Below are 17,769 nucleotides of genomic sequence, written 5' to 3'. Positions count from 1 at the left end.
GAAGGTTTCGGGATGTCACATCATTCTGGGCCACAATGCTCCAAACCAAGAAGAGGACTGGGGAACGTCCCTTTTTTCCAACTACAGTCTTTCCATTCAGGGAGAGATGAGGAGAAGATAAAGGAAATCATAAAAGGATAGTGGTGGAAAGTGAACAGGGCAGAAAGAACATGGAGGCGGTGCTATTTTTAGATTGGCTGCATCATAGCTCCCTTCCTCCCCCTCATCTTCTCCCATCTCCCCTTGTTGCTGGCCTTGCCTCTGCCCACAAGCACTCTTGAGTGCGCCGGGCGACCCACTCTCTTAGCTACATACGTTTAAACGCACGCATGCTCTTTCCACTGCTGCACATAGTCGGCTTAAGATCCAGGTCAGAAAGGACAAAGTCATGTGAAAGCCACAACCTCTAACTCCACCCCTTTAAGAAGACTGCACGAGTACCAAGAACACTCAAAATAAATACACAAGTCTTTGTGTTTTGTGTCCTACATATATATTTTTAGACATCCATCAACACTACCATCCACAGACATGCTGCCTGTTTTTAAAAATAGATAGACATTTGAAATGATTAGGAAATAGTAAAGGCCCTATTGATTTGTGAATAATTGTTTTGTTTCTTATATGAAACACTTAACTTCACGGAAAATGTTTTGCTTTAAAGGCCCACTCTGATGAAAATGGTGTTTTTGGTATTTTTCACATGTTATTGTGGCATTTTTCTCATGATGGAGCAAATATATAAAGCAAATTAAGCTCACAATTGCCTTTTTGAGTCTTTCTTTTTTCAAACTGTTGTGAACCAGGAACAGACGAAAAATGCAGTTTTGAAAAAGAGCTTATTTGTGACGTAGAACATACGCTGGATGGAAAACAAGCTCCCTGCTCTGCTCCATTCTGATGTATCCACTAGCGGATAAAAAATAGATCCATGTTTTCCTCGTTTGAGCTGGTATCTGGCTCAAAGCTGTACAGCTGGATAGCTCCAATATTGCTCATAATTCTTGTTGCACCGGTATTGTTAGGTTGGGATTTTGAGGAGCTGTAAGGTAGTGGGAGAGCATGTAAACAGGGAGCTCTCAATTATAGATGACGGGCAGTGGGAGTGGGTTTGGTCCATGTCAACGGTCCTGCTAATAAATCAGAGGCAAATCTCTCCAGAACGTATTTCCAATAAAACAACACAGATTGTTTTTAAATCTCACCTAAAATCAGCATAACCATAATTAAAAGACCACTGAAAATGGTTTTAAAAAAGTTCAAAAGATGATCAGAATTTAAAATCGAAATAAGATAATATTCAATCTCTAAAACAAACTCAACGAAACTAAACTTTGCCAAGTAAAAGATCAAGCATTACAAGTTAAAGAAAACTGTCAATGTTGCTACTCTGCAAGCCCAAAACAAACATGACCGCAAAATGCAATTTAAAGAGCAACTACTGACACTAAGATACCAATAAATTAAGAATCTTTACTACAAAAGTATTCACTGTCATGATTTAGTGATATAAATAGCGATCCAAAGACCTTAAAGTCCAGATTCAAGCACTGATCTGTTTTCTTTTTAAAATATTTATGGCACTAATAAAATAAATTAGTATTGAACTATTTAAAAAAGAAAAAATTTTTTATATATGTATATATTTTTTGTCTAAATAGACAAGAATTAACCATAAAGTTGATCATGCTAATAATATTTTTGCAACATGTGGACCATTTATCATGTGTTTCTATAACTTTCTGGTTTATGTTTATCACTGAGATCTTGCAGAGAATAAAGGCATTTTTCAATTTTTTATGATTACATTAGCAAACAAACTATTTCCCCTTAGAACTCCATTCACAGTTTCTCTTTCAGCATCAGTTAATGAAACTGGATCACACTTTATCACAACACTCTGGAGTGTCCCAGAATGCTAATTACTCAAATTAGCATGTATCATAAGATGGTGTGAAAATAATGCACAAAACCATCCATCCGCCTTTTAGATCCACTGAATCCCTTTTGGGGTACGGGGTTGCTGAAGCCAATCCCAGGCACTGTTGGGTGAAGGTGGGGTAGAGCCTGGACAGGTCACCTGTCTGTCGCAGGGCCACACAATCACACACATTCATATGGAGAGAAATTAGACTCAGTCGGATTTGTGCGTGCGTAATTCTTGATTTGTGCGTAAATTAGGATTTGTGTATGCATATTCTTGCTTTGTGCGTGCGTAAATTAGGATTTGTGCATAAATTTGGATTTGTGCGTGATTTGTTACTCACATAATACGTTTTGTGTATAAGTTAAAAAAATATAAAATGAAAAAAATACAAAATGCAATTTACGTATGCACAAATTAAGATTACAACAGCTTGAAACTACTTACACACACACATCTTTAAAAAACACGCACGAATCCCTTGTTACGCACACACAAAGCCAAAGTTACGCACGGATCTACCGTGAGACTGTTTTCACGTCTCACAAATTCGTCCGTAAGTGCTGCGTTTAAATACCAGTGGAATGCTCGGTCATTAGAATTTTCCTATCAGCCTTCCCTTCTAAACGTATTTCCTTTTAGTGGGTGTAGCAGGGCTTAAAAAAACTTTAAAGGAAAATAAAAATTATTATCTGAGAATATGACGTTCACTTTTAATATATATATTAAAAGTATATTATTCTCCGAGACACCGAATTGATACAAAATGCGTAACAGGAACGACCAGTAGGGGGCACAGTTTTTTTCTTCCGGAAAATTCAAAGGCAGTCAGACTGAGAGAGTCACGGGAAGAATGACGGGCCATCTCGGTGGTCAGCGCCCCGAAGTAAGTAGCCTCTATGTTCAACACTAACATCTACTGTCTTCATGTATTGATTGAGTCATTGTCTGGATACGTTTAGAAGGGAAGGCTGATAGGAAAATTCTAATGACCGAGCATTCCACTGGTATTTAAACGCAGCATTTACGGACGAATTTGTGAGACGTGAAAACAGTCTCACGGTAGATCCGTGCGTAACTTTGGCTTTGTGTGTGCGTAACAAGGGATTCGTGCGTGTTTTTTAAAGATGTGTGTGTGTGTAAGTAGTTTCAAGCTGTTGTAATCTTAATTTGTGCATAAGTAAATTGCATTTTGTATTTTTTTCATTTTATATTTTTTTAACTTATACACAAAACGTATTATGTGAGTAACAAATCACGCACAAATCCAAATTTATGCACAAATCCCAATTTACGCACGAACAAAGCAAGAATATGCAAACACAAATCCTAATTTACGCACAAATCAAGAATTACGCACGCACAAATCCGACTGAGTCTAATTTCTCTCCATACATTCACAACCTAGGGACAATAGAAAATCAACAATTAACCTATGAGAACGCTTTTTGGACTGTGACAGGAAGCTGGAAAAAATGTACACATGCACGAGGAGAAACCGCAAACTCCACACAAGAAAAGTCCCAGCCTCGATTGGAACCAGGGCCTTCTCACTGAGGCGAGAGCTCTAACCACTGCACTACCATGCAGCAACAAAACCATTAATGAAAAAAAGACATTTTTTAATTTAGGTAAATAATTCTGAAAAAGCTCATAAACTCTGGTCAACATTTCAGGAACAAACCTATGCTGTGCTTAACTTTCTATTTCTACCATTATAAGAAGGGTTAAGAATAATTCCAAAACATGTAGCCAATCCATCAGAGAACAGAACTCCCGATCAATAACAGACACATCCCTGACTGTTCTCATTACAGGGACATCTCAATCTGCAGGGGGCACGAGTTTGTAACGCGGTGACTCATTTTTTTTTTATTAGCTTCTTTCTGAAGCTCCCTTCAACACATCAGTATTACATTGAGATTTTATTGCAGAAGTCATTTGGATTTAACTCCATGGTGCCTTTTGATGCAAATATGCATCAAACCACTTCAGCTCCAGAATCACCTTAATTTTGCATCTACTTAAAAAGCAAAAATGAGAATTTTTTTTTGTAGTTGAAAATAAATAATTTGCATATCATGCAAAAAAAAAAGTACTGCAACACACAGGTAATCACACGTAAAAACTGTACATAAAAAAGCAAGTCATGCAACAACTGACTGTTGGTTAAATCGGAGTACGTGTGATGCCGCATTTTTGCATCCAGAGAGGTTTCCCCGCCCCTTAGATCTGCAGACAGATCACAAGGCTTGCAGAGGTGATGAAAGCAGGCACTGTGAAGAATACCACGTGGACCTCTGATCTTGTGATCATTTCCAAACTGCACATTATGGACACTAATTGTCAGAGGTGTGAGCACATGAGTGTGCTCATGCTTTGGAAAGTCAATTCTCCAAATGGGGTGTTTCGCTGCTCCTCACACGATTGTTGTGTCAAGAGATATGTATTTTAATCCTAATCTACTTTTTCTGTGGTTAGCTGCAAACCATAATGGTATTTTAAAATGAAATTAGACAAGAACATTCCTTTGAACAGAAGCTAAAAATCTATAAAAGGCACCAAAAAGTGAGCCTTGAAGTAATGATCAGATTTACCTGGTGAAAGCTGTTACATTCCCTGTATGCGTGTGTCAGTGTGTGTGTGTTGAGCTGCAAAACGCTGGGTTGGGGGATACCTGCTGTCACCATGGCAGCAGCAGCTAGTGTAATAGGAGTGAGAGTGGGAGAGAGCAGGTCTTGTCAAAGTACAATTCAAGGAGAGCCACTGCAGTATTCCAGTTTCACAATCAAACAGACACGCTTGGCACAAAAATTTAGCCCTATTTAACCTCCCATTTTTTAACACTCTTCCTTTGAACTAAGATGTCGATTCCTGAAGAATCTTAAAAACCAGTCTGAGTTCAAATAAAAAGATTTGCCTGCATATAACAGAATCAAGCAAAAGCAAAACTTGATGGGAGCTCATAGGTGGTAGTGTGTTTAGCTCACCAGAAGCTAATCTCAAGACCTTTGTGTGTCAGAGTGTTCCAAACCTAAGAAGTGAACCCACAAATTGCCCTCAGTCTGCTTATAGATGGACGTTATTAGACCCAGAACTATGAACTGAAAAAAAAAAGAAGCTCAGAGTGTGTATGAAGAAGTGAATTTCAAAGTTCTTTAATGTCGGGATAAAAGGGGTGGAATAGATGCATAGTTTCTAAAAACAACAACATAAAAGACCCCCTCCGATGAAAATGTAATGAAATTAACATGTTCTTATGCCATATTTCTGATAATGGAAGACATATACAGTGAGGTCAATAAGTATTTGATCACCCTGTGATTTAGCAAGTTCTCCCACTTAGAAAACATGGAGGGGTCTGAAATGTTCATCATAGGTGCATTTCCACAGTGAGAGACAGAATCTGAAGAAACATTCAGAAATCACGTTGTACGATTTTTTAAAACAATTTATTTGTATATTACTGTGACAAATAGGTATGTTTTCTAAGTGGGAGAACTTGCTAAATCACAGGGTGATCAAATACTTATTGACCTCACTGTATAAAGGAAATTAATCTTAAAATTGCATTCCTGAGTCTTTCTTTATTAAAATAAAGAAAGTAGCATAGAAAAATGCTGTTTGAAAAAGATTTTAGCTGTGACATTGTAATATTTAGCTTTATTTTTATACAAATTGCATCCAGTTGCAGACAAATCTTTGATCAACATCAATGTACGTCTATGTTTTCCTCGTCTGAGCTGGCATCTGGCTCAAAACTGCACGGCTGGATAGCTTCAGTATTGCCTGCCATTTTTGTTGCACCGGTAATGTTAGCTTGAGCGTCATCATGATTAAAAGACCACTAGGAATGCTTTAAATATAGATTAAAAGATGATTGGAGTGTGACTTTAAAGAAAAAAATGTTCACATGATCTAACTTATTAGATCTAAAAAACAAAAAACATTCAGACTTTTTTGGCAGTGGAGATTTTTTCCTGACATTCCACAGGTTTTAGCATTTTAGCACAACTTGAGTCCTTATTGTGTTAAATCACAAAAATCCAGAAGAGGGGTTCGCAGAAAAGGCTGCAAGACATGTGACACGTGACACAGGGTATGTGATGAGAAATATGAAGCTTATTGACCATTCAATAACCAAATACAGTTCTTAGAAAATGAAGGAAACTACAAACTGAAGGGATGTAGGAACTTCAAAATCAAACTGATAAGAACCACAAAGAAAAGTTTCTGTGCGTCAGTGTGAGGCACTAAACTTTGGAAGGGGTTAAGTATTGAGCTCAAACAATGTTCAAATATCCAAATATTCAAGAAAATGTATAAAGAAACTCTGATTTCACAATATGAAGATAAGAGGAGTTAAGGATCAATAGGTGTTTGAATAATTCCAAATAAATGTGTGAACTTGGTGAAATAATCAAAGATCTTTTAATTACAACCAATGACTATAACATTGTGTAATGTGCAACTAATGATTACTGAAATGTTTTAATTGCAATCAATAAGCTATAGATTGTCTTTATTTGATCTGCAATGTGTAATAATTACTGGTTTAATGTGATCCTGTGTTCTAATAATAATCAATGATTATTACATAACGGTTACCGTGACTGTTTACTGAAACCATGAATGAATGTTTTCTGAAGATAATCAATCATTACTAGGCACTGGATTTTGTTACTTGAAAAGAATCTATCGGATCAGAACCAGATTACAAAACTATAAAACTATAAAATGAATGAACTCAGTAGGGGTGGGATTAGATAAGTTCGGTTCTACCCACTCCTTTTCAAGCAATAAATCAAGCCGTACTTATACTTTAGCTAATGATCACTATATTTAATTAAGCAAATGTGATTTAAGTGACTTTATTGTTTTGTTTTATTTTCCGTCTTTTTAATCTATGCATTTCCTTATTTCTGTAATGAGTTTGATAAATATGTGCAAATTCTTTATTGCTTTGACTACAATACTTGAAATAGAACAATAAATCAAAATCATATCAATCAAAATCAAGCTTTGAGTTACATCAGTTTAAAGATGTTTGCAAGAGACTATTGCATTTGAATGTTTGTGGTATAATAGAAAAAATGTTCGTTACAGCATTTGCGTATGACTGATGAACTTCTAGAACTCCAGGCTGCATTGGTTACACATTCCAGTCTGGAAAAATACTGAAACACCATCAATGGAGGATTGTCTGCACGGTACATTCTATTATAAATAAAAAATACTAAAAAGAAGCGACAGTCGCCACTTCATCTCAGAGCACTGAGTGAAAGTCATCTTTTGTTTTTTTGAATGGAAAAGAGCTTAAAAAGCTTTACAAACCAGTTATAGATCAAGAACATTTTGCAAAATGATGTCTAACATTATTTCCAGCTATGAAAGAAAAATAATATCTGTTATGTTTCTACTTTCAAGTAAATGCTAAGTTAATTCCAATCCATCCATCCATAAGGTAACTTTGGAGCTAAAGTGGTTTGGTGCATATTTGCATCAATAGGCGTCAAGGGGTCAAAGACAATTTTTAGGAAATTTTTGGTTTCCGTTAAGGATAAAGTTACATAAATTTTATAAACATTTCTCTTATTTGCTTTTCAGAGCTTTTTTCGAATGCACAATTTAAACACTATAAGAATTCATTAACAAAAAATGAATGCAGGAAGCTAATACTTATATGAGATTGTGTGTGTTTAAATTACCCAAACTGAGCTACAGATATCCACATAAGAGGCACAATATGTGGATCTAACAGCCAATTATCTCAATGACAGCACTGTACTTTACACTGTAACAAAGCAATGTCCTCTAAATCAAGAGTAACCTATAAATCCTTGTCTGTTGTCAAATAAAGAAATTAAAATGGACCTAGATAAAAGAATATTTCATCTAGGTTATTTTCTTTAAAAAATCTATAAAAAGAAATGGCTCTTGAATTTGTGAATTTTGAAAAGACTATTGTGATTTCTCATAAGGCTATTGTTGAGATTAGTCTGCTCAGCCACAGTCTTAGTAGAAAAAAAGTCTGTTGAATGGGTTTCAAGTTTTTCTCATGTCCTGTTTACCATGTTTCATGATTACCACAACTCAAAGACAAGTGCTAGCACATTTTGAGGTTACATCCTTGTCTGCTTGTGGTGGTTTAGATAGCCAAGTTGGCTGCGTGTAAGACTAGCACATAGGAAATTTAGGTTTGAATCCTCGGGGGCACGATGAGTTTAATCAAGTGTGGGTCCTTAGGCAAGGCCCTCCACCCTACTGCCTACATATGTAGACATAAACGGGCCCGGGTCTGGGTCTCCTTGTGCCGGTCCTCAGCCCTGATAAAATGTGTCAGACGGGCATCTGGCGTAATACTCTAGTAATACCAAACCCCCTGTGCAAATCAGTGAAAGCTGATTCGCTGTGGCAACCCCTTAGGGGAGGTGGAGAAAGGTGAACAATGACTTCATTTAAACATGCATTGAAGTCAGCTATGCAGCAGCAATGGGAAGTGTCATCAATTCATAATTTTATATTTTAAATAACTAATGGTAATTTAACAACCAAAGGTTAGCCAAAAATCTTGTTTACTGTCCCTTTGCACTGTTTGAATTTAGCATCTGTGTGTGTTACATAAGATTCAATTGAGATCAGGTTGCAAAACATAAAATAGACTGAAAACTAATATTTCTTGAAACAATTGCTTTCAATGAGAGGACATGTAACTATTTCCATCTGACAAAGGCACACAATAACTTACTAAACAAATCAGAAAAACAGCAGCCGTAGAAAATGGCTGACTTTTGCTTAAAGAAAATTAAGTCAAATCAGTTTCCATTTTTCCACGATGCAGATGTCACCATGTTGGAGCCAGACAACATCAGTAAGCAGTGATTTGTCCAAATTGATCTGAGTCATCTTTTTTTATGGCAGCTACTCCCACCAATCAAGTGAGCTTGCTGGAAGGCCACACCCCTACCACTGAAAGAGGGCTCTGTCAATCAAACATGTCAAACGTTTTACGTGAAACCATATACTTTCATTAAGGCATCTGATTAGCCAGTTTATGACTTGAATAACTTGGACTGTTGCCCTGCGTCAGACTCGCAACCTGTCAAGGATGTCCCCTGCCTTTGCCCGCAAGTGGCCGGGATAGGCTCCGGCAGACCCGTGACCCCGAAAGGGATCAAACGGATTAGAAGTTGAATGAATGAAAGAACTTGCACTGCAGAAAAGAAAATCATGAAAAAATAATTAGGATTAGCAAGAATATATTTAAAAAGTTTTAGAGCAAGAATGTTTATTCTGACAAATAGAATGACTGAGTAATAGCTGTTTACTTCTTAATGGAAGTCTCTGGGATTTTGGCTTCTTGGAACCAGTGGATTCTTCCTGTTTGGAAAACCAAGGGGGAGGGGTCACTCAGTCCAGTTGTCATATATCTTCAGTGGTCTCAATTTTTTTGACCCCTCCCTTTCCACCCCTTATCTGTCAAACCCCTTCTTTCACACTTAACCCCTTTTTTGTATTTAACTCTTCATTCTTCTTCATACCATCATCAATCAATGCATCTGTTATGGCTTGGTCCTTGTTAATGAATTGCAGATTGTCAAGCTGTGTGGTCTTCATTAGGGCTGCAGTTATGTAAACAGTCAGTCGCACAGTTACATAAAATCTGTATTTGTCTGTCACCTCTACACTTGGCTCTTTATTCTTACAATTAACAGTTCAGGGGATGATTTTCATTATGAAAGAGATAAATGTTTTCTGGTAAACATCCCAAATTTTCCTCTTTTAACCCCCTGATTTCATCAATCCCTAATCACTCTGAGTGTATCATTGTTTGTCGAGAAGTGAGCTTGCAAAACTGTTTAAATCCTGTGATTACAAGAGCACTTTGTATTGTTTGGCCTCAACCTTCCCGTCCTGTTTGCTTCAGAAGGCAATACATTCAATTGCTGTCAGACAGGCATTATTTCATTATCACTGACACAATTTCAGGTTGATTGTCAGGTTGATTTCATGTGAAGCTAAAAAAATAAATATTAAAACAATTTGCGCAACATTGCAAACAATTATGAGTGTGTATTATGAAAGATTGTCAGCATTTTGCAATCAAAACATCTGTAAGGGACACAGCTGTAATACATTTCTATTCTTTGTAAAAATGTGTAATTCCTCATCAAAATGATGTGGTTTTTGATTTGCAGCGTACATAAAGGGTGGTTGAGGCCACTACATTTAAATGAAAGCTTAGAGATGCAGTTTCTCGCAAACATGGCCATCGCATACTGGACTAGTGATGTCCCAATCAGAATTTTTTGGCCCTTATCTGATTCCAAGTCATTTCACTTTGATACAGCGTCCTGATCCCATACTTTTGTAAAACAATTTTAAAAAATGAAAAAAATGCTATAAACTGATCCAGGTGGTGCCTTACTTTTTTTTCATTCACATTTTTTTTTATCTTTAAACACGTAAACAGAGCACCTCGGTGAAATGAGTAAAATAATTGAGTAAAAATAGTGCAACTATTAACAAAAAAAATGTTAACTAGTAAAAATAGATGATAATTGGTCATGTGACAAAGTTTGGAAACTGTAGGCTTAGTTCCTTTGAAACTAAAAGTCTTTTTGATTAATTATGATCGATGATTACATGAAAAATTTCTGAAAAATAAAAGTCATTTTCTTCAAAAATACTTGTTGCAGTACGACAGTAAAGTAATAATTAGTCATGTAAACATAGTATGGTGACTGAAGCTTTAAGTATCTTTGGAACATTTTTGATCAGATGTAATTCACATCTCCATTAAAAATTTAAAGCAAGAACTTTGTCCTATTACCGTTGTTGAATCATGAATATGATGATGTTTTATCATGACTAGCTCATATCAATGTAGTAATGTATTCGTTTTGGTCATTTTTGGGAGATTATGGTTTTATTTTATTATTATTTTTTGGATCACTTCCTGGAGCCTGCACTTTGTAGCTGCCTCACTGTTGGCAGCAGGAGAGCGCTGTTCTTATTAAAAAGACTGAAAAAGCCTATATCTGTTCTTTTAGATACCCTTTTAGGCCGTTTTTGCGTTAAAACTAAAAGCAAGAGACACTTGCTGTCAACCTTTTTAAAAAGAGGTTTTTGGCTCCAAAGTCCAGGTCTGTGAATATCTTGCCAACTTTACTGAGTTGTTTTTGTTAACCGTTAGCCTCCTGCTCAAACTGCTGTTGTATTTTTGTTACCGATCAAAATAATAAAAAATTAATATCAGATTCTGATCGTGAGACGAGATCCGATTTTGATCAAGTCAGACAGTACTTGGTCCGATTTCCAGCCACGTTATCGGATTGGGACTTCCCTACAACATACTATCAAGACAAGTAATTTTAACTGTTTAGGCGCCTGCTCAACCAAACAGTAGAGAACATTTAGAAAACACATCATTAAAAATATGGATTGGATGTAGCAGTTGCAGGTGATAAGCAGCAGAAAAGAAACTTTTTTTTATTGACTTTGTCTTGGTTGGGTAGTTAAAGGGTTAAAATATTACTGCATTAAAATATATCTGTTTATAAATAATCTGCACATTAAACAAAAACTATAAAAAGATAGTCAGTCAAATGTAATTTTCTCTTTAACTGCTGAAATTTAACAATAGATCAGATACATTACCTACGATGCTGCAAGTTTGAATGCTGTAAGATGACTGTGGCCACTGGAGATGCTGAAGCTGACAGCTCAAAACGATCATAAACATAATAAAAGAGAATGGACAGAACATTTGGAACGATTTAATGAGTATGCATGGACGAAATATAATTAACACATGATTCAGATATGTTTTAGGCCTTCAGAGAAGGCCCTGACGGTCCACCACTGATATAATTTAACAAATGTAAAGGTTTATGACACCAAGTCTGATCTCCTGCATATTGGGTCCTTCACCACTAGTTCCTGACAGTTGAAAACAATCAGAGTTTAAGAAATCTTAACACTGTACTGTTGGAAAATGACATCAGAGAATATTTTTCTTTTAATAAAGGAGCATGTACATGCAGTGTAGTCAAGAACTTAATCTTTAATGTTTTCAAATGAAACATGCAGTGTGGCCTCCACTGTGTCTGATTTCTGACATGAAGGTATGAAAAAACTGTGGGTGTGTCTGTTTGCTTAACATGCAGTTGACAAAATGTGCAGCCTTGCACTGTGTACAAAATGCTGGTTTACTTTCTCTCTGCCAAAGGAATTTATAAAAAGAAATTTATAAGCAGAGAAAGCCGCTGTAGGACAGATCAGTGACGTTAAAGTCCCAGTCTGATCATCTTTTCAGTTATTGTAAAAGCCTTTCTTTTAATTATGATTATGCAATTTTTAGACCAAATCAAAAAACCTGTGTCATTTTCTAGGACATAGTTTCATTAGAAATTCATTTCTGGCAGACGGACAGAGGCGTGGCTTCCAATGATGCCTCTGACCATCACCAAGACATTCATACGCATTCAAACACCAGCAACACTGGAGGAAAGGAGGGTGAAGTGTCTTGCCCAAGGACACAACAACAGTTGACTAGGGGGAGCGGGGATTGATCCGCCGACCCTTCGATCATTAACTGACTAGCTCAACCGCCTGAGCCACTGCCGCCCTATAAACCAAGAACTAAGAACTCCATTTACACGCTATCCTGCTAGCTTACAGCTCCTCACAACCCCAACCTAACATTAGCAGTGCAACAAAAATGGCAAGCAATATTGGAGCCATCCAGCCTTACAGTTCTGGGTTACAGACAGAAATAGATTTGAACCCACTAACTTCTGAAAACAAAACACTTTAAGCAAGAAGCTCCACTAAAACAACCAATTTATGTAACATTTTTGCTGCAGCGGGAACATTCATGCAAAATGTGATTCATGGGACTTTGCTCAAAGCAAAGAGGGAAGGATCTGATTCTTACATGTGTTTCTCTTTCAAATGAAAATCAAAGTAGAACTACAGGCAATAGAGGTGCGTCTCGGCTTTCCAGGGTAGGTTGACTCTGTTTAGCTGAATCCTTTCCATAGATTCAGTTCTCGCCCTATCTTGGCCGCAGAACGTGAGCACACAGAAGGTACTCTTCTTCATCTGCCATTCTTCTCATCTCCCCCACACGCAGAATGACTCTATGAGGCTGACACACCCACACACACCATCCACACCCACAGAGGATAAATATCCCTTCCCCAGTAAGCCCTGATAGGGCAGAGAAAACCCGGGACCACCATTCATAAGGTACTTTTTGTTGACTCAGCCTCAAAAATGTTCAAAGTGCAGAGATGCCCATCTGCCACACACCCTATTGCAGACAGAGAATCTGTATCATCATACAAAACATCACAACTCAGCCTGTGCCTGTTACTATGGAGACATCTTGTTGCTCCAGTGATGCTATAGGGTGGGGCCATGGATGATGGGTCATCAAACAGACACACAACTGTATGAATGTCTGACGCAAAGAGAAAATAAACAAAAACTGAAAGCATAAAACAGAAAATATGGGATTTAAGGACCAAAGTGATCATTATGATGCCAACAAGTTTATTTAAAAGCACTTTAGTAATCATTTTAGTTATTTTCTATAGTATGATACTCACTGGCTGTTGTATTAGTAGTATTTTGGAGCCAGAGGACTCTGTAGTTTGGCTTTAAAAAGTTCCTAAAGAAAATGTTAAAAGATTATAAAAAGCAAAGCATGTTGCGGCTCAAGAATTGTAGTTTGTAGATATTAAATTATGTAATTTATCAGATGTCCAGTTAACTTGCAAGGCATTAAAAATACCATATGTTGTCTTAGTTCAGATAAATGAACACAATGAAGTTCTGGTTTTACTCACAGCGCCAACGCTGATGAAAATAGTGTTTTTAACATCTTGCAGCATTTTTCTTATGATGGAGGACACAGATTCACCAGCCACTTTCTTAGATACACCTTGCTAGTTCCAGGTTGGACCTCCTTTTGCCTTCAGAACTCCCTTTATCCTTGGTGGCATAGATTCAACAATATACTGGAAAACATTCATTGGAGGGTGTGGCCAATATTGACATGATAGCATCACACAGTTTCTGCAGATTTTTCAGCTGCACATCCAGGATGCCAATCTCCTGTTCCACCTCATTCTGAGGGTGCTCTATTGGGTTGAGATCTGGTGACTGTGGAGGCCATTTGCCTCCAGTGAACTCATTGTCATGATCAAGAAACCAGGCTGAGACGATTCGAGCTTTACGGCATGGTGCCTTATCCTGCTGGAAGTAGCCATCAGAAGATGGTACACTAAGGTCATAAAGGGGTGGGCATGGTTAGCAACAATACTCGGATAGGATGTGGCGTTGTAACCATGCTAAATTGGTAGGTTGCAATCGGCAAGTCACAAGCTCCCTGCTTTCCCACTCCGGGGGAGTGGGAGTGCTTGGGCTCGTCCGTGCTCCTGTAACTGGCCGTGTACCTCGTCTCTGCTCCAGCTCCTACACTTGGCTGTGGATCCTGGCTCTGGCTGATCTCGCACCCTCCGCCGTGTGGATGAAGCTCATCTGCTGGACTATTTAAATATGTAGTTGTAGATTTAGATAAGTGAATTCTTCTCTAAGAGTTTTGGTACGTTGCCTGTCCGTCCTGGGAGAGGATCCCTCCTTCACCCCTGAGGTTTCTTCTTTGTTTTTCTTTTATTTTTTTTAGGAGTTTATCCTTACCGCAAAGGAGGGTCTAAGGCCAGGGACATCCATTTTAGTTTAGTCTGTTTAGTTAGGTTAGTTCAGAATGTTCCTATTGAATTCTATGTGTTCGTGATCCTTATGATTTTATGTGTACTTTACAATTACCGGTTGTTGTTGTGATTTTGGGCTATACAAATAAAATTGAATTGAATTGTTCCCCTCCAATCTGACGCATCCACTTGCAGACAAACAGATCCAGCTACATCTTTGTTTTCCTTGTCCACCGTACAGCTGGATCGCTCCAATAATGGTCGCCATATTTATTGCACTGCTAATGTTAGGTTGGGGGTGTGAGGGGCTGTAAGCTAGCGGGAGAGCATGAAAACAGAAAGCTTTCAGAAATGGGAAGGATAATGGGGGTTGCTCTGCACCAACAATCTCGGCCACAACTCATAGGCAAATGTCTAATAAACTGCTGCCGGTTCGCAGAAACTATTTTCAGAAAATTACAGCTTTTTAAAGTCTATTTATTTTGGCTAAAAACGTGTAATCGTGTAACCAGGACCACTGGGAATGCTTTTACAATAAATCAAAGGATGTTCGGAGTAGGACTTTAACAGTAAGAAAGTTTTAAACATTTGAATTGCTTTAACCACATTTGTCATCAGCAAAAACAAAAACTAGACCACTAATTTAATATTTAGCAACATTATAAAAGCAACTGCTGTATTACTTTTTGTTTTCAGACATTTTCTCCTTGCTCCATTTTCATGCAGATTCATTAAAACAAAGTGGAAAAAAATGTTCATGGAAAATCGAAAACTGAATTGGAACACTTTTTACATCATGATGAAAAAAGAAATAAATAGAAACAGGAGGATAGATCTTAGAAAAGAAATGGGTGTTACTCTCTGCAGTTCACAAGGACCAAAAGCTGCATCCCATGACTGAGAAAATCACTGAAGGACCACATGACTGACCCTCACATGTTCCTCTGACACAGGGGTTAACACATTCAAAGCCAAGATTCAAACAACTTGATAAAAGGTAGAGCTGTGCAACACATTTTATGCTTCAAACTACAGACTTAAATCCATCATAATCCATTTGTTGGTCTATAGATAAGAACATTAAAAAAATATTACAGTTGTTGGTAATAATAATTTTATTGACTAGTGCAACCCTCATTAACACTTTCTTGAAAGCGTGTCAGTTTGATCTGACAATTTTTTTTTTTTATATTTTTTTGAAAATATAAAGATACAAAATCAAAATTAAAGAACTTTATTGCTTAGAAATAAGATACAAACTCGTCAGTGTTGATGTTATCCTATGCTGAATGCTTTGGTGTGTGTATCTATTTACTTGTTTTTTTTATTGATACAATTTCTATTGAGCTGTCATTATATTATCACTTTTCTTTTTGATTTGGGCTGCCATGATTAGTGAATTTCTCCCTGTGAGATAAATAAAGTTCAATTCAATTCATCTAATTCCATTCAATTCAAACCAAAAGAATACCTATGTGCTATATAGCAGACATGTGTATGTTTAGATACAGTACCATTTTTTTCTGTATTATTATGTCCACTCTTTTATGCTTTCTATGTATGTAAAAAGAGCAGAAAAACAAGTTTTCCTCTTTCTGTTCCCTTTCTTTTTTCAAGTATAAGATCGTGTGTATTTTTTGTTTTATGGATATGAAAAGAAGTTTTAAATAGGCATTTTAAAGACACACAGTGTACTAATGACTAAATCTGAGTTTATTTGGAAATTCAGCATCAATTTGGGATAGAATGCTCACATCATTTTAGAGACTATTGTCAAGAGTGGCTAAAAAGATTTTTTTCTTCTCTTGTCTCACTAAACACCTTTGTCATTGTAGATAACATTTTATTATAAACACAATGGACTTAAGGCTTTCTTGGGCCCAGATTAAGCTCCTGTCTGTGATGTTTATTTGAGCACACAAGCTGATTTTTCACAATAGTTATTTAAATGAGTTTGGGTTTATTTATTATCACATTTTAAGTACACCAAATATGGTCAATTAAAACTTGGTTTCCCATTAAAGGTAAGAACTTCCCCTACAGTATTAAACGTTTGAATGTGGAAACGTGTTGAATATGCCTCATAATTATAGCCTACTTTTTTAAATGTTGCTTCCTGTGCGGATAAAAACAGTCAAGAGAACTTTTATTGTGAAATCCTTTTAAATAGTTTCACCCTAAACTGTTTTTTAACAAATTATTATATATAAAAAAAGATACATTAATTGCTGATTTGTGAACAGACAAGATACCCAGTGATTACATTAAATGATGATAATCACTAAATTTAAATTCAAATGATAATTTCCAAAAATATAAATAAAGTTGTAAAGCAGTTTATGCATATTTGTTTTCGTTAATAAAGAAAACAGCAAATATGGTAAAGAAGTAGTACTTATACTATTTAAGTTGTGGCCTCTGCAGGACTGCTTTCTTACCCAAGACACTATGCGGAGAATGGTCTGTGGCTGCTGGAGGAAGGTGACAGGGTCGAAGGCTCCTCCGCCGGCTTTCCCGGCTCCGTATGCCTGCATCCCCTCCATTGTCCTCCTCCTCTCTTGACAGCCGCCACTGAGATGCTCTTCCTCTCCCCACTTCCACTTCAAAGACACGGCGTGTGCGTGGAGCACCGACGCGAAACCACAAAAACAAATAGATCCACCGCTCAGCTACTGCAGCCACTAGTACTACAAGTCCTGCGTCTGCCTGCAAGGAGGGATTAGTTTCTGTCGCGGAGGCTCTGCTCTCCACTCCTGTTTCTGCGTTCAGATAAACCTCTAAATTGGCTGTTGTTAGGTCGAGTGTGGACGGAGGAAGCCGGTGTTTTGGTGATGCTGTCAGTGTTGTAGCCAGTGGCACCCACGTGAACGCGCCTCGCTTATCACGCCTCACAGTGTGCTTGTTGAATTGCGCTGGAGCGCGCACTCAGATCAAAACAGCGCAAAAAAGTCGACACGGACACGCGCTGGAGCTCACGAGATCTTTGTGTCACGCGCTTCGCTATTCATCTCACATAATGAACAGTATACATTCCTCAATAAATATTGTTGGTCATGTTTAACTAAAGAAATATGTCTGTTTTAGAAAAAAATGCATGCAATTTAAGCCAATAAAGGTATGTTG

General features: G+C 37.3%; 1 protein-coding gene across 2 annotated transcripts in view; it reads right to left on the bottom strand.

Annotated features, from left to right (window-relative positions):
- syngr1b (synaptogyrin 1b) overlaps positions 1–17,594 on the bottom strand; it is a 39,549-nt gene extending 21,955 nt beyond the window's left edge. Inside the window, exon 1 of one of the 2 annotated variants that reach the window (XM_004066073.5) lies at positions 17,085–17,594. In XM_004066073.5, the coding sequence (XP_004066121.1) occupies positions 17,085–17,189 (105 nt within the window). In that variant the 5' untranslated portion in view covers positions 17,190–17,594. The remainder of the gene's footprint in view (positions 1–17,084) is intronic. The other variant, XM_004066074.5, reaches the window with a different exon arrangement.
- Positions 17,595–17,769: the final 175 nt, after the last annotated feature.

This window comes from Oryzias latipes, chromosome 1 (assembly GCF_053564925.1).
Source record: "Oryzias latipes strain Hd-rR chromosome 1, Olatipes_Hd-rR_3.1".
Classification (NCBI taxonomy): Eukaryota; Metazoa; Chordata; class Actinopteri; order Beloniformes; family Adrianichthyidae; genus Oryzias; species Oryzias latipes.
Note: the sequence above shows the minus strand (reverse complement) of the source record. Positions and strands in the feature narration are given on the sequence as shown.